Here is a 24,000-nt window from a genome sequence, read left to right as displayed (position 1 = left end):
AGATTCACCCTCCCATGAAGTCTTTTCTGGCTAGCAGGCCCTTGGAAGTAGTCGCAGTAAATTTTACTCTTCTAGAACCCGCTAGTGACGGTAGGGAAAATGTTTTAGTGATCACGGATGTGTTTACTAAGTTTACTCAGGCTTTCCCAACGCGTGATCAAAAAGCAGACACCACGGCCAAGGTTCTGCTACGGGAGTGGTTTTTGAAGTACGGGGTCCCTGAGCGTTTGCATTCAGACCAGGGACGAAATTTTGAAAGCGAAGTGATTTCAGAGCTATGTAAATTGTATGGGGTGAAGAAAAGTCGTACAACCCCCCATCATCCCACGGGCAATGCCCAATGTGAGCGATTTAATAGGACGTTACACGACCTCTTGCGCACTCTCCCACCAGAGAAGAAACGCAGATGGCCAGAGTATTTGCCAGAGTTAGTCTATGCATACAATGTGACCCCGCATTCAACGACAGGCTACTCTCCCTACTACCTTCTGTTCGGGGTGGACCCACACCTCCCAGTTGATGCTCTTTTAGGACAGGAGTCCACCGTCGAACCCAGTCACGACTGGTTGGCAATACATCAGCGGCGTTTGAAAGAGGCTCATGCCAGGGCCAAAGAGTATGGTGAACAAAAAGCTGCTGAACGCATTGCCAGGTCCAATGAAAAGGTGTACTGTCCCTCGATTGAGCTAGGTCAGATTGTGTATGTCAGAAACCGGCCCCCAGGCCGAAATAAGATTCAAGATGCCTGGAAGCCCATTCCTCATCGGGTGGTGCAGATTCAAGGAACCACTTACACCGTAGAACCTATAGAAGGAGGGCCTACAAAAAGAGTTAACAGAGTTGACATCAGACCCTGTGTGTCCCTACCAGTCCCCAGGTCACAAACCAATAACCGGCATCTGAGACGAACCCCAGAGTCCCCGCCAGAGGACTGTCTAAATTCAGGTGACACTCTAGATGGTTTAGTCATGGAAGAAGTGATGGTTTCTAGCTCAGCCAATACCCCTGCTCTCACTGAGGACCTTGGTCAGGTCATGACACCTAGCAGTGAGGATAACACAGAGGCTAGTATCGAGGGTGAGTCAGACAGGGATGAAGACGTTCCCGAACCCGAATACGAGGTAGAATCTGACGATGCAGACTTGGCTTCAGAAGGTGATCCCATGCCTGAACCCGGTCCCCTTCCCCGTAGAAGTCAAAGGTCGACCGCAGGTCAGCACTCTAACCTGCATCATGAACCGAAGTCAGTTTTAGATCCAAGCTTTTCAGCTGTAATCTCCCAAATAATTGCCGACTTAAGCACAGTGTTGTTCAGAGAAGCTGTGAGGGAAATAAGAAACTCATTTGTAGTCACCGAGGCCGGTGACTTGTAAGCAGGGGAGAATGTAACCGGGTCATATTTAAGGTTTTTGATGATTTTATTTTGTTTCAATATTTTGGGATTTAATTTTATTCAAAACCGGAAGTGACTTAATGCTGGGGCGGGATTTCCGGTTTAGTGAACGGTTCATGAGGAAACCTTGCAAGCGCAAGCGAGACACGAAATCATCTTCCCGAGAATGATTGTAAGTTCATTGTAAGTTCATTAATTTAGTTAAAATATATTGTTACATTTAGTTAAAATGAGGAATTGAACTGAAGATAATGTGAAATAGTTCGCTAAGTAACAGATGGACCTAGATTCACATGCAGATTTGCTGCCTGACTGCAGCATGGTTTACCCTGTCTCAACCTAGCCTCGCCACGAGTAAATATCATTTAAGGTTGAGTTCATGTAAGCGTACGTGTAAATATGGTGGCGTTAAGTACTTAAGTCACAATATTAGGAATATCTCCATGTATTACACTGTGATGTGATTAGTACTGAAATGGATTGTATACTGTATCACCCAACCTAGGGAACCTCGGTGTCCGGTGAAGTAAAGATCAGTGATCACGCGCTGGTGTGGCGCGGTGTGTATTGAGTAAGTGAAAAGGTTTTCTTGAAAAGTGGTAAGCACCTTTCTAGAGTGAACTGTGGTTGTGGTGTACTAATGTTATAATGTGTGTTTCTCATCTCCAGTATCACCACTACCGTTTGTACCGTGGTTACTATGGGGTACAGATTTGATGGCTAGTAGTTCAGACTTGCATTTTTAACTACTCAACAATTTTGTAATCGCCTATTTAGAATAGCCTCCTGGGGTTTTGAGGCAGTATACTGTGACGAGTATTTTCATTTGATAAAAAGAGCAACCCTGTAAAAGTATTTTTCTGGTTGTTTTCATTTTATTTCCTTTTGAGGCTCTTTTATGTCCAGAACGTGGACACTTGTATTTTTCTACTTTTTCTTTCCTTATACAAATAAAACTCAAATCTACTTTTGCTATCAGATAAGATCCTAGTTGTGTCGTGTGCATTTCTTCACGGTCACACAAAAATGACAGATGTTTATTTTGTCCAACCCCTATATATGCAGATATAGATGCAATGAAAATCCACCTAATGAGGCAGAAACAGATGCTTTAGCTGCCATCATCCATCCGTCATCCGTCATCTTTGATTTCCAGACTGTTGATTGTGCGTAAAACTGTACATCTTCCCAAAGCAAATTCGTCAATTATTGACTTTAAAAAAGTGATTGGCTATTCCTAGCGGTCTACATCTTAAGACTGCTCCTCCCACCCTTCCCCTTTTCTGTCTCCCTCCCTCTCTCTCTACCCTCCCTCTCTCGTCCATCCTCCCCTCCCGCATGTGAAGCGGATGAAGGCGGACAGCGTGTCTCAGTGGACAGCGCCGTTTGGAGGGAGCGTATCAGCGCGTTCTCACAGCTCTCTCTTCTCCTCCTTCTTCGTCTCCGATTCTCGCTGCACTGCGATCTGACTCCTCTGCTGCTTCCCTACTCTTCACATTTACCGATTACTTTTTACAAGAAAATGAAGCAAAACAAAAATACGAAGGGTGACGCCTTGTTGTTATGGCATTTTTTTATACGGAGGAAGTGAGTGACTACTAGACCTACTGTCGTTTTGTGGATCAGCCGAGGCGACACACGGATACCTTGCCAGAGATAAACTCGCAGAGCGATCCCTTGCGCACAGGGGAATGAGGGTGGGACAGCCGTGTCCTTAGAAGAAGTTTAAATCGCCCACGGATTGCATGTGCTATTTGGAACCAGACAGAAGACAACATAAGTCTCCGATCAGAGGGGATGGTTTGTGCACTGATGTCTAATACAGGAATATTGTAGGAGCGGACAAAGGAGATGTGGCCGTTAGACTTGAACTTCACTCGCTAGTGATGCTCTGAGGAGGATGGGTAACTCCGTCTTGGGTACGCGGACCTGCTAATAATAATTAAAAAAAAAACTTCAATGAAGTCAGTATTCTACAGCCGATTTTTTATACTTCTGCCCTGGGTTCTGATCGTCATCATCATGATCGACGTGGACACGAAGAGATCCACCTCCGTTGGGCACACCGCGCAGTCTTACCTCTCGCGACTTGGAAATGGACAGCGCCACGAGAGACCCGCGTTGCCCGGGAAGAACCGCACAGCAGCTCTGCCGGTGATCTACGCTATCACTCCAACGTACAACAGAGCGGTCCAAAAAGCCGAGCTCACTAGGCTCTGTAACACCTTCCGTCAGGTGCCTCAGTTCCACTGGATCGTGGTGGAGGATGCGAACAGTAAGTCCGAGTTGGTGGCGCGCTTTCTCGCCCGCTGCGGTGTCCCGTACACGCACTTGAACGTCTTCACGCCCCGGCGCTTTAAGCGGATCGGTATGCCGCGAGCCACGGAGCAGAGGAACACTGCGCTCGGCTGGCTACGGCAACGTCGCTTCCTCAAGGACTCGGGCATCGTCTTTTTCGCCGACGATGACAATACATACAGCCTGGAGTTATTTGAGGAGGTAATTGCTCGATGTCATTAATTGCAATGCGTATTTGTAATGTTTTATTCTGTTTGCCCTCTAGAATATCTGGGGACATAACAGCACTCAAGTGCAGCCTGACTCATGCCATCCCGATACTTAAACTTGATGTTGAGGGAGCTGTTGAGTTGCGTTTATTCAATAAGAACTATTACAGTACTTGAAACTTCAGGTTACTCCAAACGCAGATATGTTGTGCCCATGAATGAGAACAATCAACTATATCCTATTATCATTAGATACAATAGTGCATGCTGAAACAATTTAGGATGGGTCCACAGTGGGGTCTCTTGTCTCTGTTTCTCTTACATGGATCTGGTAGGTGGTCCCTAACCCACATCTCAATTCATCACACATCCAAATCCGTTTTACAGTGTGACCTGTGACATATGCCAACCCCTCTGAACATATGAAGTAGGCATCGTGGATTTGCTGTAAACATGCTGGGTAAGCCCTTAATCTTCCCCGGGAGCTAGAGGTCAACTCGGGCGGGATGCATAGTCCTCTAGGCCATTGTTTTTGAAGTTATTTGCCGAAAGGGAGGAGAATAATTTGGCTGGACATTCTTGACAGTCCCGTATATTCACTGGGTGTATATCCGGGGTAGACTTGACTAATAAGCGGAGCAAAGATCTTGTGTTCTGACGGATTAAATTCATTGTCGTGAAAGCCACCCGGATAGGCAATACACTTTGCAGAAAGAGGATTGCGTTCTCCGGTTACCACAGCATTAGCAGGTCACGCCTCAGCGCAATTAATTACTATGTCTCCCAGACATTCAGTGAAGAGAATTAATACTCTGACCGAATGCGTAAAAAGCTGGTGTGTATGTAGCAGAGTGGAGGTTGGTAGGATTACTAACATTTAAGCAATTAGGTTTTAAAAGGTGACTACGCCAGTCTCGTTAAGGGTGAGACAACCCAGATGTTAAAAATACAATTTTCCCCGACAGGTTCTAGATGACAAGGATGACACAGCTGTTGCACATACAATAGTTTTTATTTTCTTCTGCTTTCAGTCTTATTCGTTTTCAAAATGAGCAGGCAGTTCACTTGAGTCCATATACACAGAGTCTTAACTCTACTGAAGTCAATACAGGTACATATCGTGAAACGGTGACGGCTTAAGTGCGAGAGCACTGAGTAGGCCTAGTACAGGTAATTTACTGAGTGTGTTAACTACACACTGCACTGCGAATGCAAAATAACACTGCAATCAATCAAAACTGTACACACAAAACATAATCAAAATAAACAAAATAAGTCACAGCACACTGAAATGATTCACAGTGAAGAGGTAGCCTATGTTTATCAAATCAGGCCTCTTGGCAGAGAGTTTACTATACCACTCAGGGGATCTCATTTCATTTCATTTATTTAAACTCGAAGAATCATTGAGGGCCCAGCCCTCATTTACAATGATGTCGAGTAAAACAAACAATTGCACATATAAAATCATATATAAACAACGAACATACACAATACACCATAAATCATATAAAAAGTAAGAATTAAGACAACTATGAATTAAAACTTATGAGTTAAAACAAGTGCAAGTATGTGATAAAAAACTTCCCAGTGTAACTTTAAAATGTTCTAATGGCACAAAGGCTTGAAGACCCATCCTTTGTTGTAAGTTATTCCAAACTGAAGGTCCACAGACACTAAAAGCTGTTTTACCCAGTTCAGTGCGGGCATAAGGGACCTCCAGTAAAAAATTGCTGCTGCGGGTTTGGTATGGGTTGGAGTGCCAAACTAAAAGAGATGAAATATAAAATGGGAGTTTGCCAGTGAGGGCCTTATAAATAAAAATAAAATAATGCATGTCCCTTCTGTGAGAAAGTGGAGCCCACCCAACTTTATCATATAACAGGCAATGATGTGTACTATATGGATCCCCAGTAATAAAACGAAGAGCTGAATGATAGACAGTGTCAAGTGCCTTCAGATTAGAGAGTGGTGCATGTCTGTAAATAATATCACCATAGTCAAGGGAAGACAGAAAAGTAGCTTCAATTAACTTTTTTCTGCAGAAAACAGGAAAGTGATATTTATTTCTGTGCAGGAAAGATAGCTTTTGTCTGAGCGTAGTGACAAGACAGTCAGTATGTTTCTTGAATGTGAACTTGTCATCTAGCCAGATTCCCAGGTACTTATAATGTGATACTCTCTCAATAACAGACCCATCTAAAGTAGATATATTAAAATCATTTTTCATGCCATGCTTAGATCGAGTAAAGATCATACATTTAGTCTTGCTTACATTAAGTAGAAGCTTAAGACTAATGAAGGCATTTTGTAGGATATTAAAAGACTGCTGCAATTTCTCCAAGGCTAGCTGTACAGAATCTGCAACACAATACAAAATTGTATCATCTGCATATAGATGAATAGAGCAGTTGGAAAGGAGAGAAAGTATGCTATTTATGTACATGGTGAAGAGTACCGGACCTAATACTGAACCTTGTGGGACCCCCTTGGTTATTAGCAGGGGGTCAGATTGAGTATTACCCAATTTTACAGTATGGTGTCTGTTTGAAAGGTAGCTCTGGAACCATTTACAGGCACTTGCATTAAAACCAATACCAGGCAGAATTTGTAGAAGCAGAGAATGGTCCACGGTGTCAAATGCTTTGGATAAGTCCACAAAGATGGCAGCACAATGTTTTTTCTTGTCAAGAGAAGTGATAATATCATCCATTACTTTAGTAGCAGCAGTAACTGTACTATGTTTAGGCCTAAAGCCTGATTGGAGAGGGCTCAAAATATTATTGGTATTTAGAAATTCTTTGAGCTGATCATTTACCAACTTCTCTAGTATTTTTGAGAGACACGGTAGCTTGGATATTGGTCGATAGTTGTTAGGGTCAGTCTTATCACCCCCCTTGTGCAACGGGGTAATGTGTGCAAATTTCCATAGTGTAGGGACAACTCCAGTGGAAATAGAAAAATTGAAAATGTGCAATAATGGCTCTGCTATTATATATGCCGCAGTGCGAAGAAAAAGGGGATCTAGCTGGTCTTCTCCAGTGGATTTGCGACTATCAATTGCTAATAAAGCAGATAGCACTGTATGCTTAGACACAGGATGAAGCCTGAATTCCAGATCATCGTCTCTGACATTGTCTCTGATACGCATATCATGTCCAGCCCTAGGTATAAAGGAATGATTATTGCTATCGTCAAAACTTTGACTGGCTAAAGAAAAATGTTTGTTAAGAGCACTGCAAATGTCTGATTTGTCTTGTAGTAGACAATCATCAAACTTAATTGAAGAAGGCATAGGTGTAACAGATTTATTGTTTTTGTAATTTACAGCCTTCCAGAATTTTGCAGGATCTGAGTACGAACTAGAGACAAGGTTAAAGTAATAGTCAGATTTAGCCTTTCTTACAGATAATGTACATCTGTTCCTGATTTTCCTGAAACTTGCCCAGTCGGAGGCATCCTTGCTCCTCCTTGCTAATGACCAAGCCTTATTTCTTGACTGAAAAAGAGAGGAGAGTTCAGGGGTGAACCATGGGTTTGTTCTACTTTTTACTCTTATCTTTTTAAAAAGATAATCTACACCTCACCAATAAGTTTACACGATACTGCTACAAATCTCAACCGGCCAGTCCCCAATCACTCATCCCTTGTCTAAGGGGTGGGTGACTGGAGCTGACCGTGTCAGACCGTATGGCTGAAAGACGAAAGCGTCGCGCACCTGCGCAAAGGAACAACAACCTGCCACTACTAAAAGAGCTCGTGGTGGTAAAAGGCAAAATAACAAACACAAACACCGGGAAAAGACGGCGGCGTCCCCCCACCCCAGCCAATTGACAATAATGTGCTCAACCTAGAAAGCACAAGACAGACTGGGTTAATGCCAGGGAAATGCCATTATCAATGAGCAAGGTGTGGCATGAAAGCCGCACAGAGTGACGGTTAATTAGAAATTACCTTCAGTTGCAATTGGGAAGCACTGGACCGAGCTTGGAAGTCTACGGTTGACCCTTGCTTCACCATGCAATGCTGCAGTGAAACAACATCTCGTTAGCCACAGTACAAACATAATTGGCTATCGCCAGGTGCACACAGAAGGGCTTACCTTCGAGCCGGTTAGGCTACATGCGGCAACCTGGCGTCCGCATTTCAGCTGCGCTCTACGCGCTCCAGTGTGGGTCCAACACCCAACACGCCAACATCACCTACTTCACCCAGCGTACAGGGCTTCCCCAAGCGCCAACCGGTACTGAGGTTAGCCACACCTGGCTAACAGACAACATAGTAGGCAATTTATACTAACCGGAAGGGCTCCACCCTCGCCCACACGGGCAGCTGTTTTCAATTACAACATGCACACTAACAGGGGACCTAGTCCAACCTGTTACATTCGCCCCAGCTTTGAATCGGTACCGTCCCGGTGCCGCACTGTAGCTCACCCTATGATGGGGATAGACACACACACACACGCGCGCACACACACACGCACACACACATATGCACACACACGCACACACCTGCGCGCACACCTAACACATACCCAACACATTTATCAACAACAACATAACCACCACGGCACATATACACACACAAAACAATAAAACGCCGGATGGCGATGGAGTGGCCATGGTCGAGTCCCCAGAGAGCGGCCGGCCTCCGCCCGAGGTGTGGCTATCCAGCCCAGTCCTGGCTGGTCCTCTGGTCGGCTGCTGGGGGGTGCCCCGGCGCTGCTCACTCTCCGATTGGACTGTCGGCGGGGTTCGCACACGACGAGAGACCCGTGGCCCATCACACTCCCGTGCCAGGTGCCCTGGCTGGTGGCACCTCCAGCACTTGATTGGTGACCGTGGAGACCGGGGCCGCGCAACAACCCGTGGCCAGTCGCACTCTCGCTCCAGGTGCCCTGGCTGATGGCACCTCCAGCACGTGAGCGGCGACCGTGGAGACTCTGGCTGCGCGTCGACCCATTGGCTCAGCAGGTCCAGCTTCCGCTGGTTCCGCGCTGCCATCTCCTGTAGCTCCGCCAGTTCAATCATTTTGGGCCCTGGGTGCCCGCCGCGGTGTCGCCCGCCGAGGGGGCAGCCGCCGTCCTTCCCCAGTAAAACAACAAAAAGAAAAAAAGAAAACCACGAGCTCTAACCAACAGCTGTGCCTCACAGGTCATCCATAGCCGACATACGCCAAAATGTAGCAGAGTGGAGGTTGGTAGGATTACTAACATTTAAGCAATTAGGTTTTAAAAGGTGACTACGCCAGTCTCGTTAAGGGTGAGACAACCCAGATGTTAAAAATACAATTTTCCCCGACAGGTTCTAGATGACAAGGATGACACAGCTGTTGCACATACAATAGTTTTTATTTTCTTCTGCTTTCAGTCTTATTCGTTTTCAAAATGAGCAGGCAGTTCACTTGAGTCCATATACACAAACAGAGTCTCAACTCTACTGAAGTCAATAGCCTACAGGTACATATCGTGAAACGGTGACGGCTTAAGTGCGAGAGCACTGAGTAGGCCTAGTACAGGTAATTTACTGAGTGTGTTAACTACACACTGCACTGCGAATGCAAAATAACACTGCAATCAATCAAAACTGTACACACAAAACATAATCAAAATAAACAAAATAAGTCACAGCACACTGAAATGATTCACAGTGAAGAGGTAGCCTATGTTTATCAAATCAGGCCTCTTGGCAGAGAGTTTACTATACCACTCAGGGGATCTACACCTCACCAATAAGTTTACACGATACTGCTACAAATCTCAACCGGCCAGTCCCCAATCACTCATCCCTTGTCTAAGGGGTGGGTGACTGGAGCTGACCGTGTCAGACCGTATGGCTGAAAGACGAAAGCGTCGCGCACCTGCGCAAAGGAACAACAACCTGCCACTACTAAAAGAGCTCGTGGTGGTAAAAGGCAAAATAACAAACACAAACACCGGGAAAAGACGGCGGCGTCCCCCCACCCCAGCCAATTGACAATAATGTGCTCAACCTAGAAAGCACAAGACAGACTGGGTTAATGCCAGGGAAATGCCATTATCAATGAGCAAGGTGTGGCATGAAAGCCACAGGCACAGAGTGACGGTTAATTAGAAATTACCTTCAGTTGCAATTGGGAAGCACTGGACCGAGCTTGGAAGTCTACGGTTGACCCTTGCTTCACCATGCAATGCTGCAGTGAAACAACATCTCGTTAGCCACAGTACAAACATAATTGGCTATCGCCAGGTGCACACAGAAGGGCTTACCTTCGAGCCGGTTAGGCTACATGCGGCAACCTGGCGTCCGCATTTCAGCTGCGCTCTACGCGCTCCAGTGTGGGTCCAACACCCAACACGCCAACATCACCTACTTCACCCAGCGTACAGGGCTTCCCCAAGCGCCAACCGGTACTGAGGTTAGCCACACCTGGCTAACAGACAACATAGTAGGCAATTTATACTAACCGGAAGGGCTCCACCCTCGCCCACACGGGCAGCTGTTTTCAATTACAACATGCACACTAACAGGGGACCTAGTCCAACCTGTTACATGTGGATTATAGGCTGATTTGTGAAATCAAACCTGCCCGCTTCTCTTGCCTGCTGTGTCTATGACTTGATATTACGCGGTCAGCCAAGGTTGCTCGCTCGCTGGAGAGGGCAGGAAGACAAGACAACCCAGGTTGAACTCAGACTGATCGAGCAAGCCGAATGAATGAATATCACCACTCTAGTCTGCAGGGTGACCTGACAGCCCGTGAAAGCAAAAACCTATCTGGCCACGTTCATGTCAACGAGGGACAACGGCACACTGGGCAACACACAGGCGTTAAAAGCCACAAACCAAAATATGTGTGTAAAACTTACTGTTGCAAAGACTCCACACTCATTTAACCTCGCATGGGGGTATACTTTACGCCCCTGGTCTGCAGGGTGACCTGACAGCCCGTGAAAGCAAAACCTATCTGGCCACTCTCATGTCAACGAGGGATGGCGGCACACTGGCTATGTCGTTAAAAGCCACAAACCAAAAGATGTGTGCAAAGTTTACTGTTGCAAAGACTCCACACTCATAAAGCCCAAATTAGACATTTAAGTGCATAAGTAAAACAAATGATTGGAGTCTGCCATTTAAACAGGTGGTAAGCTTATTAACATCAAAATGTGGAGCTCTCAAACTGTCCCTTCCCCACATATGTCCCTGTCCTCTAATGAATTGCCACGGTACACTACGCCACTTTTAAATGGTGGCATTGGGCCCAGACAAGTAGGCCTAGGCTAGGCTACAAATTGGCAGACGGCATTTTATGCAAGCCTGGGTGAGTACCAACCCAGCACGTCTCTGTATCTCTCCCTATCACGGGGCCAAGTCGTGGGCTAGTCGTGAGGACGGTGGGGCCGATTCCAAATGACAGGTGTCACCCAGTAATCGGTAAATTGGCGCGCTCCACCGCGTCTGAGCTTTTGGGGTTGTCCTCATTTTGATTATGCCGATTCTGCTGCCGATTTCTGCTCGCTCAGCCGGAGGAAAAATGCCCATCCAGACAGCTCTGACATTAAAACCGTTTTTGCTTAATTGAACTGCGCCAAATTTTCTGCCCCAAGCTGATGTAATCAAATTAAGTATAGACTTAGGCTATCTGGCACGCGAAGGCTCTTGGTCTACCAAAAGCTGACCCGACAGACTCTTTCCGCACATCCAACTGGGACGGGTGAACAAACATGGTGCTTACCCATTTTAGCTTGATAAATCCCTGAAACCAAATACACTTATTGAATTCAATCAAAAAAACTAATTCTATTTTACTTGACCGCTCATTCACTAGGCTAGTCTGTAAGGTTACTTATGAAGATGTGGTGAATTTAGGACTAAATGAACTCAGACCCTGTTTGAACTACACACTTGAAAAGCTCGAAAAAAGCAGTGAAATGTCCACACATCACTGCACAACTTCACTGACCATCTTATCAGAGTGACCGGCCATGCTCCAATACTGTGTAACCTCTGTATATTTTCTACTTTATATTCCCTCTCATCTGTCTTTCTTTCCTCCTCTCGCTGAACCCTGGGCCTTTCATTAATGTAGGCTGATGGAGTGGTAGTTGTGACCTGCTCTCTCCCCCAGACAAGGACTTTGCTTTAGCTGGGCCCAGGGAAAAGTAATCTGAATGGGTCCCCTACTTAATACATACAACGTAATGAGGACCCAATTCTGGGCCCCCTATCTCCCTGGACCCAGGACAACAAACCCATTTGTTCCCTTGTTTTGGTGGGCCTACCTCCATCTATCCATGTGTGTGTGTGTGTGTGTGTGTGTGTGTGTGTGTGTGTGTGTGTGTGTGTGTGTGTGTGTGTGTGTGTGTGTGTGTGTGCTTATTTCTGTCCTTTCACGGAGGGGTCCCCTTCTGCCAGGGGCCTTGTGTGTATCAATGCAGAGTCTGTTCTTCTCAGTCATATAGCCTCTCTTTTACCCTCGCCTAACCATCTTTACTATGCATCGCACGGACACAGAACCACAGGCACACGTGCACGCACGCACGCACGCACGCACGCACACACACACACACACACACACACACACACACACACACACACACACACACACACACACACACACACACACACACACTCTCTCTCTCTCTCTCTCTCTCTCTCTCTCTCTCTCTCTCTCTCTCTCTCTCTCTCTCTCTCTCTCTCTCTCTCTCTCTCTCTCTCTCTCTCTCCCTCATTCCCCCTCTTACACATATATTGCCAAAGGACTCTATTCAAAGTCTTTTGTTCTCCTCTCCTCTCCTCTCCTCTCCCCTCCTCCCTGTTCCAGCCTATTTTTAGTCTCCTCACTTAAGCCAAGAGTGATATAAAAAGAAAATTAGTTGAATTGTGTAGAACACAAAAGAACAAAAAAGGGAAACGTTTTGAGGCTAGCAGGAGGGACTATAATAGCCAAATGTGGTCGGTGTGTTTCATCTCAGAGAGAGAGAGAGAGAGAGAGAGAGAGAGAGAGAGAGAGAGAGAGAGAGAGAGAAGGGCTGACCCATTTAGTGTGTGTCAGTAGAATACTAAGCATAGCTGTTTTACAGACTTGCTAATACTGGCACTCTTTTGGATAGATGGAGAGAACCCTCTTTTTTCTTCTCCAAAGTCTCATTAAGTTCCTCAAGGTGTTTTTCTCCTTGAAAAATATTCTGGGTGCTCTCGATCTGACAGTGATCTGGGCTGTCGGTATATTTTGCTAGACCAGCATGGGTTTATTCTCACCCCCCCTCCTTCTGTCTCATCCTCCATCAAGAGGATGGCGGGAAGAGAAAGGAGAAAGGAGGAGAAGGAGGAGGCGGTATAACAAGGAGGTCCCTGGCAAGAGAACGTTGGAAGCGGCTACGTTCTGTTCCATTTGTGTCAATGTAGTGGGGAAAAGGCAAGCCCCATCCATCCACTTGTGAACACAGTGTTTGTCCAAAGAGCATGAATTATAGCGGAGGTATTTGATATGACACCCCACGGTGCTCAGCCCCCCTTGAGCGATTGGAGAGGTGATTCACGGCTCCACGCTCGGCTCCACACACTGGGCTCCACACTCGGCTCCACACGCTGGGCTCCACGCTTGGCTCCACACGCTGGGCTCCACACGCTGGGCTCCACGCGGGCCTTCCCATGGTGCTCTCTTCCCTCTTCCACCAGCCCTCTTCTTCTCCTTCTTTCACTTCATTTCACTTCCCCTCTTTCTTTTTACTTCCTTGACTTTTAAAATTTATTTTAACAGAAGTCAAAAGACTTCAAGACCCCCTCAGGAGTAGTGATGGGAGAGTAGGTGAGAGGCGGGGGATGGGGGGTGGTAGTGGTGGAGGAAGGCAGGCAGAGAGAGAGAGAGAGAGAGAGAGAGAAGAAGGAGTGGATGTAGTGAGGGAGGAAAGGGAGTGATAGGTATGGAGAGAATAGAGAGTGGAGGGAGGGGAAGGAATAGAAGGATAGAGAGAAGGGAGAGAGAAAGGTGGATATGGAGAGAGGTAGAGAGGATAGAGGAGGTAGAGAGGATGGGAAAGGGAGAGTATGGAAAAGGAGGGAGGAGGGAAGTTATGCAGGGAGAGAGAGATGAAGGGATAGGTGGAGATAGGAGGAGAGAGAGAGTGATGGGTGCCAGAGGGGGAGAGAGTGATGTAGGGAGAGAAAGGGACGAGAGAGAGAGAGAGAAAAGGAAGTGTAGGGTAAGGAACGAGAGCAGGATGGGATATGGACAGGACCGGATTAAGATGGGGAGGGGTCCCTAGGCTACAGGTTACAGTGGGGCCCCCCGGAAAGCAATTGTGAGAGTGTGGCATCAAAGCCAGTGTCTTGCCACTTGGCCCCCGGGCTACTTGCTTTGCTGCCTTTGACTTGACACCATTCTTTAGGCCCCTCGTCCTGCTCGCTTGCTCTCTCGCTCCCTCGCTCTCTCTCTCTCACTCCCTTGCTCTCTTGCTCACTCCCTTACTCTCTCTCTCACTCCCTCGCACTCTTATTCCCGTCGCTCTCCCACTCCCTCGCACTCCCTCACTCTCTCACTATCTCACTCTCTTACTCTCTTGCTTTCTCACTCTCTCACTTCCTTGCTCCCTCCCTCTCCCTCTCTCTCTCTCTCTCTCTCTCTCTCTTTCTCGTGCTCCCTCACTTTCTCGCTCTCGTTCACAAAACTCTGTGCTACATTAAATATTGAAGGGGCCACGGTGAGCAGGTTGGATGAGGTATCACATAATATTGCAGATCTCTTTCCCCCTCTTTGTAGGGAAATATTGCACTCATGTTCCTTTTTTCCTTTTGTGTTGTAGCTCTGTATGTTTGTTCGATTTCCCACAGCAACTATACTGCGTTTTCCTTCAATTATTTTCCCCTATTTCTGTTTTAACCAATGAGAGAGGGAGAGAGAGTGAGAGAGAGAGAGAGGAGAGAGTGAGAGAGAGAGAGAGTTTTGGCCCCAGGCTCCTTTAGTTTCCACAAACAGAATGCCATCAAAGAGGAAATGATGGTTACGGAGAGCGCAAAACAGACTGGCCAAGCTAACCAGCTCCCCGCTGTGTTTTTATAATTTCTCCACTTCCTCCTCACTGTAGTTTTTTTATGTTCCTGGGATGTAAATGGAATGGTAATAGTTTTCTACAACCTCACTCTCCGGCTGTCACGGCAGGTGCGGGGGATTCATTGGAGTTGAAAATGTGTCCTCGTTCATCTCTTAATAAAGATACCTGCGCGGTGCCAGTGGTGGCAGTGGCGGCTTCCTGCCTTCCTTTCTCTTCTTCTTCTCTTCTCTTCTCTTCTCTTCTCTTCTCTTCTCTTCTCTTCTCTTCTCTTGTCTTCTCTTCTCTTCTCTTGTCTTCTCTCTCCTTCTTTTTCTATGCTGTCTAATGTCCCGGAGAATAAAAGACGACTGCCGGCACTCGCTCGCTCTCTCGCTAAACCACCAGTGGATGGGGGGCATAATAGCGCACAAGCATTTGATCATATCGGTGGGAACAGATAACGCAGCCTGGCGGAAGAAAGGGAGGAAATTGGATGCACATGCACACTGTAAAAACGCTGGGCAAGAGCTGCATAACTCAGATTCTCTCTCTTCTTCTCTTTCTCTCCCTCCCTCTGTCCCTCTTTCTCTCCCTCCCTCTCCCTCTCTCTCCTCCTCCTCTCTTGCTCTCTCTGTCTCTCTTCCTCCTTCTCTATCCACCCCTACCTCTTTCTCCCTCTCCCTCTCCCTCTCCGTCTTCCTCCTCCTCTACCATCCCTTCCCCAGATGCGCTCCACTCGCAGGGTGGCCGTGTGGCCGGTGGGCCTGGTCGGGGGGCGGCGCTACGAGAGGCCCCTGGTGGAGAAAGGCAAGGTGGTGGGCTGGTACACGGGGTGGAGGGCCGACCGACCCTTCGCCATCGACATGGCAGGTGAGTGCCGACACAAGGCTTCCTTTAGACTAGTGTTTCTCAACGGGGGTGGCACAGCCCCCCAGGGGGTGTTGGGGAGCCCTAGGGGTGCGTTGCCACGGATACAGTTCAGAGGGGCGGTGCTTAGTTCTCATATGAGGCGTTAGTCCATTTAATTTTTTTAATACTAAGGGGGGTGTTGGCAGGCTTATGATGAGGTCAAGGGGGCGTTAGCAGGCTTAGGATGAGGTCCAGGGGGTGTTTGTTCAAAAAAGGTTGAGAACCACTGTTATAGACCCTCATCCCAAAGCTAACACCCACCACTGCAGTTCAAAGGTTTCCAATATACAGCAGGGGTGGGAAACCTTTTTCATTCGAGTAGCCACGTCAAATTTGATTAAATCCTCCAAGGGGTGTACTGTAAACACAAACCAGGATTTCCCCCTGCACATATTGCCATCGACATGGCAGGTGAGTGCCAATAAAAGACTTTCTGTTCACAGACCCTCATCCAAAGCCCAACACCCTCCACTGCAGTTCTATGGTGTCCAAAGGTGTACAGTAAGCCCCATTAGAGGGTAGGCTCTACCTGGCCTGGCAGTGGCCATTCACCCATTCAGAGAGATTGTAGTGAAATTTGATTGGATGATCTGATGATCGATGAAGTCCCACTGAGTAATAGGTCACAGGTCCTGTGAAAGGGAACCCACCACTACTAGGTCAAAGGTCGCAGCAGCCTGGCAGGAAAAGTAGAGCTAAACAAAATCAATAACATCAGGCTGTATTTATTATGTTTCCTGCTGTAGTTGCATGGATTTAAGAATGCACAAACTACATCAACTTGTGAAAGGTTATGCACGGAAAAAAACACGGCCCATGTCATGGGGGCATTGGCTGAAATTTATTGGTATATGGGGGATCTTCAATGAATAAAGGAAGCAAAGGACATTACTCTTCATATTTTTCTGTGTCTATTCGCCCACTAACGTTTCGGGCAGAACCCTTCTTCAGCGTGTGATGGCAATCGGTATTCAGCACCCAGTTAAGAACCATTAGGTGACAGTGTGAGCGCATCTTCTTTACTTTATATGGAGAGTCTTGTCATGGTAACGTTTAGGATCCCCTGTTCTAGACTTTGACGGGGCCCCTGAGTAAAAAAACCTTCACAGTATTCCAAAGCCCGTCAGAGGCCGCCAAGGGTGGCCTGGGCCCCTATTCAATTGTCATTGTTGCCTGTGATTCCAGACCAGGGCTGGACTGGCCATCCGGCATAGCGGGCATTTCCCGGTGGGCCCAGCACCCTTGTGGGCCCCTATTTTCAGAAATGTAAAAGAAACAAAAACCCACACCCACTGGTGAGTCAGTTTTGCGCTGCTCATGAGGGGCCCCTTTAAGCCAAATGTCCCCGGGCCCTATTTCTCCCCCAGTCCAACCCTATTCCAGGCTATATTGGGCACGAAGTACAATCAACTCCAGTGCACCCCCCAGCCATATATCTACATATATCAGACACTGTGTGTGGGCCCCCTATTTACACTACATGGTGACTCAGTCACACTTTACCTCCCTGTATGACACCCCTGATTCCAAGCATAAAACCCTACATGGTATTATAGGTTGCCAATGCTGCGAAACACTTTGGTAGCCTGTGGACCCCATATAGTTTGCTGTGGCCCTACGCCCCATCACACCTCCTGGGGGAAGTCCACTACTGTTGAAAAATGTTTATGCATCTTTGTAGGAACTTGTTTTGTTTTGTGCCACATACACAGTACATCTGATGCAACACACTGTAGAAGACTCATGTGTAGACGACACAAAAGACCAGAGAAGACAAAACAAGGTTAACAGCTCACAACGAGGCAAGATAAACAGCAGTATACACTAGACGGGGCAAACATATACTACACCCCTTGCAGCATCCTGAACGGTACAATAGTATGGAGAAGTGCAGTAGCTGTGCATGAACAGTAATTCAAAGCTTGTCATCCTCCAAGACCCTGTACTGTCCTGGGGTCCCTAAAGAGTTGTCTCTGTTGCCTGCTGGCTCTGAGATCCAAGAGCTGGCAGTGACAAGTTAAGCAAAGCGCCCATGCATCCCCTGGCCTGAGTATTTAATCTTTAACAAAAGTGACATGAATGGACGCATGCATGCAACATGCGCAGACTGTTGCTTTGCGAGAGCTCACACTTTCATTACATTATGCGGTAAGCCTTAGAGAAATCTCCAGCACAAGCTCGCTAACTAAAGAGTGTGCTGCAAGTGCAAGTCTTTTTGGTCTGCTAGTAGGCTACATACAATACGTAGAGCAGAATATAGTGTAACTTCAACACTTAGAGAGTCCAGATTAACCTATTGATGCCAAAAACACTTGCAAAAAAGGCAACTGAATATCTTTTAATAAAATTGTAATTTAAATCTCATGAGCCTGAATATTGTGTCATGCAGCTCCAGGCGACAGGGCCAATGTTGCGCAACTCAACATCCAGCATCAATGGATTAACACTGGTGATGTTGATCCTACTCTTTAAGTGTTGATGTAACACTGCAGTGTCTACTGAGTAGCCTTCCTGGTGGCCCAGTTGGAAGGGAGACTCTGTCTCTCTGTCACGCATACAAAAGGGGCAAGCTTGGCATGGCAGGCACACACACACACACACACACACACACACACACACACACACACACACACACACACACACACACACACACACACACACACACACACACACACAGTCTTGGCTTGACAGGCCTGGTGGGGAAGTCCAGCTGGAGACGCTGGCTGTATTGTGTACTACTCTGCCTGGAACCACATGGGGATGTGAATGAGAGGAATCACCAGGCGCTATTCTATTCTGTTCTGTTCTATTCTATTCTATTCTACTGTATTCAATTCTATTCTATTCTAATCTATTCTATTCTGTTGTATTCTATTCTATTCTACTCTGTTCTATTCTGTTGTATTCTATTCTATTCTATTCTATTCTATTCTATTCTATTCTATTCTATTCTGTTGTATTCTATTCTATTCTACTCTGTTCTATTCTTTTCTGTTCTTTTCTGTTCTTTTCTATTCTATTCTACTCTATTCTATTCTGTTCTGTTATGTTCTGTTATATTCTGTTGTATTCTATTCTATTCTATTCTATTCTACTTCATTCTATTATGTTCTGTTCTGTTCTATTCAGAGGGAGGGAACTCAGGAACACACACAACACACACGAACACACACACACACACACACACACACACACACACACACACACACACACACACACACACACACACACACACACACACACACACACACACACACACAGGCGCGCACACGCACACACATGTACATACATGTGCACATGTTTGTGTATACACGTGCACACACACATCCTATTGTATGTTGAGGGTATAGTTCTATACTAGATTATTGTCTGGCATTGCATGTCTTAATGTGAAATGTGTTTCACTATACTTGAACATTTATTCTGTTGTTACCCTACTGTACTGTATATGGTGTATTGTGTGTATTGTCTGAGCTAGTGAGGGTGGTTGCCTGTGGTGTAACAGGCTTGGCACAGTATCCCCTTTTGAATAGCCCTTGGCTGTGCCCTGCAATCTAGCCACTGTGTGTTGAACAACAGTGTTTCTCTTCACACACACACCCCAACACACACAAACACACACACGCACACCCGCACGCCCGCACGCCCGAACGCCCGCACGCCCGCACGCACGCACGCACGCACGCCCGCACGCATGCACGCACACACGCACACACTCTCTCCTCCTGCTGTAAAATCATGGGGGCCATCCCCCCTCCCCACCTACATCATTAATCTCCTGCTGGCTGTTCAGACTACAGTGTAACTTCACACTCGCTCATGCGTGCCGCCGCCATGCCACCACTGACACAGTGAAATCGGCAAAAGTTACAGCGTCGATCTTCGCTTGTTTGGAGCCAAAGAGGACATTCAGGGAGAGAGATGGAGCGAGAGAGAGAGAGAGAGAGAGAGAGAGAAAAAGAGAGGGGGGGGCTATAGAGAGAGAGAGAGAAGTAGAGAGAGAGAGAGGGAGAGGCTTCAGATAGGTTCTCATGCAGAGAGCCCAGATGGAGTTGGCTTTGGTAGGCTCCTTTAAGGCCGGCCCCTCTCTCACTCTGTCACATTTACCCATGAGAACAAATACACATACACGGCACACACACACAAAGACACACACACCACACACACACACACACACAAAGACACACACCACACACACACACACACACACACACACACACACACACACACACACACACACACACACACACACACACACACACACACACACACACACAACCTTCTTCTTCGCTTCCTATTGAAGTCTGTTCAGCAAGCATATGGCATTAAAAACAATTATTATATGGTTGTGACGTCATCTGTCGAATGCTCCATTCATTTCAACGGGGCTCCCCAACGTTCGGACGTCTGTTATTTTTCGATAACGGACGGGTTGGTCTATAACAGACCGCTGTCAATGGCAACAAGACTTTTCACTGCTAAAGCGACTTTTCAACAAGACTCTAATCAGCTGCTGTGATACTAGACAGCACCCGTTGTCCTGGCTACCGCTGTCAATGGCAACAAGACGTTCACTGCTAAAGCCACTGGCTTGTAGGCCTATACAAGTCAGTGGCTAAAGCGAATGTTTCATATCACTCCGCAGGGGGTCCGGTCTTTTGTCACTCTAATCAGCTGCTGTGATAGACAACACCTGTTGTCCTGGCTACCTAGCTGTTGCCTAGCGGTGTTCCGGCACTGTTTTGTTTTGCGCAGCAACAATCTTAACATTAAATAGGTCTAAAGAAATGTCCCCGCCATGTGTGAATCATTTAAGTATATCCATATAATAAGCGGGTTAACTTTCGGCGAGTCGGTCGCTTTGTGGAATAGCAGCACTTCAGAGAGAACAAGACCCCTCCGCTCCGCGTCGGGGTCTAAAGATTCTCTCTGTCGTGCTGCTATTCCACGGTAGCGACCTTCTCGCCGAACGTTAACCCTTACATAATAAGACGCCTGGAAAGAGTCATTCAAGGAGTTCAGAAAAAGTGTGGGGGAGGCCTGCTCAAAGAAAAGAGAGAGAGACAGAAAGAGAGAGAGAGAGAGAGAGAGAGAGAGAGAGAGAGAGAGAGAGAGAGAGAGAGAGAGAGAGAGAGATAATATTTTAGCATGAATACATTTGCAGAAAAGAGCTCTTTCAAAAGTTGTTCCACACTGAGGAATGGATGCACTTGGTAAGTGCAAATGAATAGCGTCCGTGCGTGTGTGCATGCGTGCGTGTGTGCGTGCGTGTGTGCGTGCGTCCGTGCGTGCGTCCGTGCATGCGTCCGTGCGTCCGTGCATGTGTGCGTGTGTTCATGCGTGCGTATATGCATGAATTTTGAAGGGCACCATAATGGAGGGAGGGCAGTCTCGATCAGTTTCAGACGGATGAAGTGCAATACTGAATGTTTTCTTGGCTGTTTCTCCTTGGCAATGTGAGTGGAAGTGGAAGAGGGAGCAGGCAAGCTAGCAGTGTTTACCACTTCATTGAAGCTTCTTTTTCTTTTTTCGCTCTCTCCTCACCAGAGGCAACAGTCTCATTTGCTCTGCTCTCGGTGCATTAATTAGGTAGCGTAGCGCTCACCCGTTTGATATTAACACTCTCCACTTAGCTTAGCCTGAGCATGGAGGTTTCACCCATTTGGTATTAACTCTCTCCACTTAGCTTAGCCTGAACAGGGAGGTTTCACCCATTTGGTATTAACTCTCACCACTTAGCTTAGTCTGAACAGGGAGGTTTCATTATGCTGAGGTAAGCTGCGGCAGGGCCACTGACAGGTTGTGTTGGGCCCAGGACAAATTCATCTGAATGGGCCCCCCATCCAATACACACAACCCAATTCTGTTCCCCACCTTTCCCTGGGCCTGGGACAACTGACCCCTTGGAAAGTAAATAATTACATTTACTCAAGTATTGTAATTAATTAGCTTTTGTGAGTACTTTGTACATTTATTTTAATCTTTAACCTATAATTGAACACATTTTGATTAAGTATTTAATGTGATACTGTCCCATTTTTGGAAATAAGCTTTACTTATAAGCTGTACTTCCAACGTTTTTTTAGTTATGGCAGTGCACATTTTACCTCCAAGCTAACAGTTAACATTGAGTCCTATGAGACCAGTTAGCCGCAAGCTGGTCTCATAGGACTCAATGTTAACTGCTAGCATGGAGGTAAAATTTGCACTACCATACCCAGAGAACGGTTGAAAGTTAAGGAGAACAGTAAAACCCTGTTATTTAACTCAAGGAGAGGTGTAAAATAAGCTTATTTCCAAAAATGGGACAGTATCATTTTAAGTTCCAGCCATATACAATGCGACTTCAAAGTGGTTACATGGCGCTATTCCAACATACCACTATTCCGACATTGATGTCTATTGTCGGAATACCGGCACGTTTCCCAACGAGATAAGCCATGTCTGTGGTTTGTGCTACGTACGTTGCTCAGCTTTTATCAGTTAAGGGAGAATGCATGTAATTACCCTAACCTTAACCCTAACCCTAAGTTGGAATAGCGGTATGTCGGAATAGCTTGCCGTACCCTTTAAAGTTGTTTCAAGATGGACCTTACAAGGAGCAGTCTTTGTGCTGTCAAGAAAACATGGTACAAAATGAGTAGCTACTATTGCATGTCGGACATGAAGTCAAAAGCTGACCTTAATCTGTGAGGTGCCAATCCCTTCTTCAGAAAGTAAAATCCCTGACACCAAATTTAAATCCAATCACCACCACTCACCAATCCAACCACCACTGCATTTGCTATTCCATGTGGTCCAGAAGGAGGTGGCATTGTTTTTACTGCGCGATATCATGTTACCCTTGAGCAAGGCACCTATCCACACATTGATCCAGGGACTGTAATACCCTGTAATATCTGTAAGTCGCTTTGGATAAAAGCGTTAGCTAAGCTTAATTTAATGTCATGTTTTAAAAACAGACCTTCTTGCATACTGAATATTATCACAGTTGACATCAGACAAGCAGTGAAAAGCTGCTCTTAACCTGTGGCATCCGGTCTGCTGAAGGGGGCATAGAGAGGCGGGCACAGCTGATCTGACACAAACACACACACACACACACACACACACACACACACACACACACACACACACACACACACACACACACACACACACACACACACACACTGCTGATGGTGTGGCTGCATGATGCAGTGAAAAGCTGGTCTTAACCTGTGGCATCCGGTCTGCTGAAGGGGCAGACTGGCATCATGTAAAGGCGTATTTATTTCACGCAAGTACATTCCGTGTTGTAAGACGACGCCTTTTCAAGTCATGCTTCTCAAACGCTACGGAAAAGAACTTTTGTCACGTGATGAGGTTTGCGCAAGGTTGTGTCTGCCATTTTCTGTTGGCACAGCGAATTTCTGTTTCTAAAAGTGAAAATGCTGCGCTGTGCCCCTGACCAAAACCGTCCCTAACCCTAACCTGTCAGTAAAGCAATGTTTTCTTCTGCTTTACTTTGGCCAACAACAATGGAATAAGCCAGTGAAATGGCGAATTTGTTGCAAAATTGTGCCCAGACCAAAACCTAAATATAACATGTCAAAGGGCTTTGTGGAGCCTGTTTGGAGCCTTTGTTGGGCGTTGTACACAAATGCACCAGATGATTAAAATCTGTGTGTTATCTTACTTACTTTTCATGCTGCAAGGGGGCACAGAGAGACGGGCACAGCTGGTCAGCTGGATGGGCGAGGTGGCTGGTGGCGTGGCTACATGATGGCATGACATCTCCGACAGCACACACACACACACACACACACACACACACACACACACACACACACACACACACACACACACACACACACACACACACACACACACACACACATGGTGCTGATGGTGTGGCTACATGATGGCATGACACCTCCGACAGCACTTAGCAGATGGCAGGCAGAGCAGGGGGATTTCTGGCTCCGCCCACGCTGAGCTGATCATGACACACGGCCACACGGCCACACGGCCCCTCTGCTGCCCACGCTGTTGGTGATCAGGCTGACACGCGAGCTGACACCACACGCATCGTACACACATGTAAACAGACAGGCATGTACACACATGCACACAAACACATACACACTGCACAGAGCAAGCACACATCATACACACTTAAATGTGGGGCAGCCGTG

The 24,000-nt window shown here is 46.7% G+C and overlaps 1 protein-coding gene across 1 annotated transcript in view; it reads left to right on the top strand.

Moving 5' to 3' along the window:
• The first annotated feature begins 2,791 nt into the window (after positions 1 to 2,791).
• Positions 2,792 to 24,000, top strand: part of LOC134444666 (galactosylgalactosylxylosylprotein 3-beta-glucuronosyltransferase 2-like) — a 65,975-nt gene continuing 44,766 nt past the window's right edge. Inside the window, exons 1-2 of the mRNA XM_063193902.1 lie at positions 2,792 to 3,892; positions 15,640 to 15,784. Of these exons, the coding sequence (XP_063049972.1) occupies positions 3,353 to 3,892; positions 15,640 to 15,784 (685 nt within the window). The 5' untranslated portion in view covers positions 2,792 to 3,352. The remainder of the gene's footprint in view (positions 3,893 to 15,639; positions 15,785 to 24,000) is intronic.

This window comes from Engraulis encrasicolus, unplaced genomic scaffold (assembly GCF_034702125.1).
Source record: "Engraulis encrasicolus isolate BLACKSEA-1 unplaced genomic scaffold, IST_EnEncr_1.0 scaffold_64_np1212, whole genome shotgun sequence".
NCBI classification, from domain to species: domain Eukaryota; kingdom Metazoa; phylum Chordata; class Actinopteri; order Clupeiformes; family Engraulidae; genus Engraulis; species Engraulis encrasicolus.
Note: the sequence above shows the minus strand (reverse complement) of the source record. Positions and strands in the feature narration are given on the sequence as shown.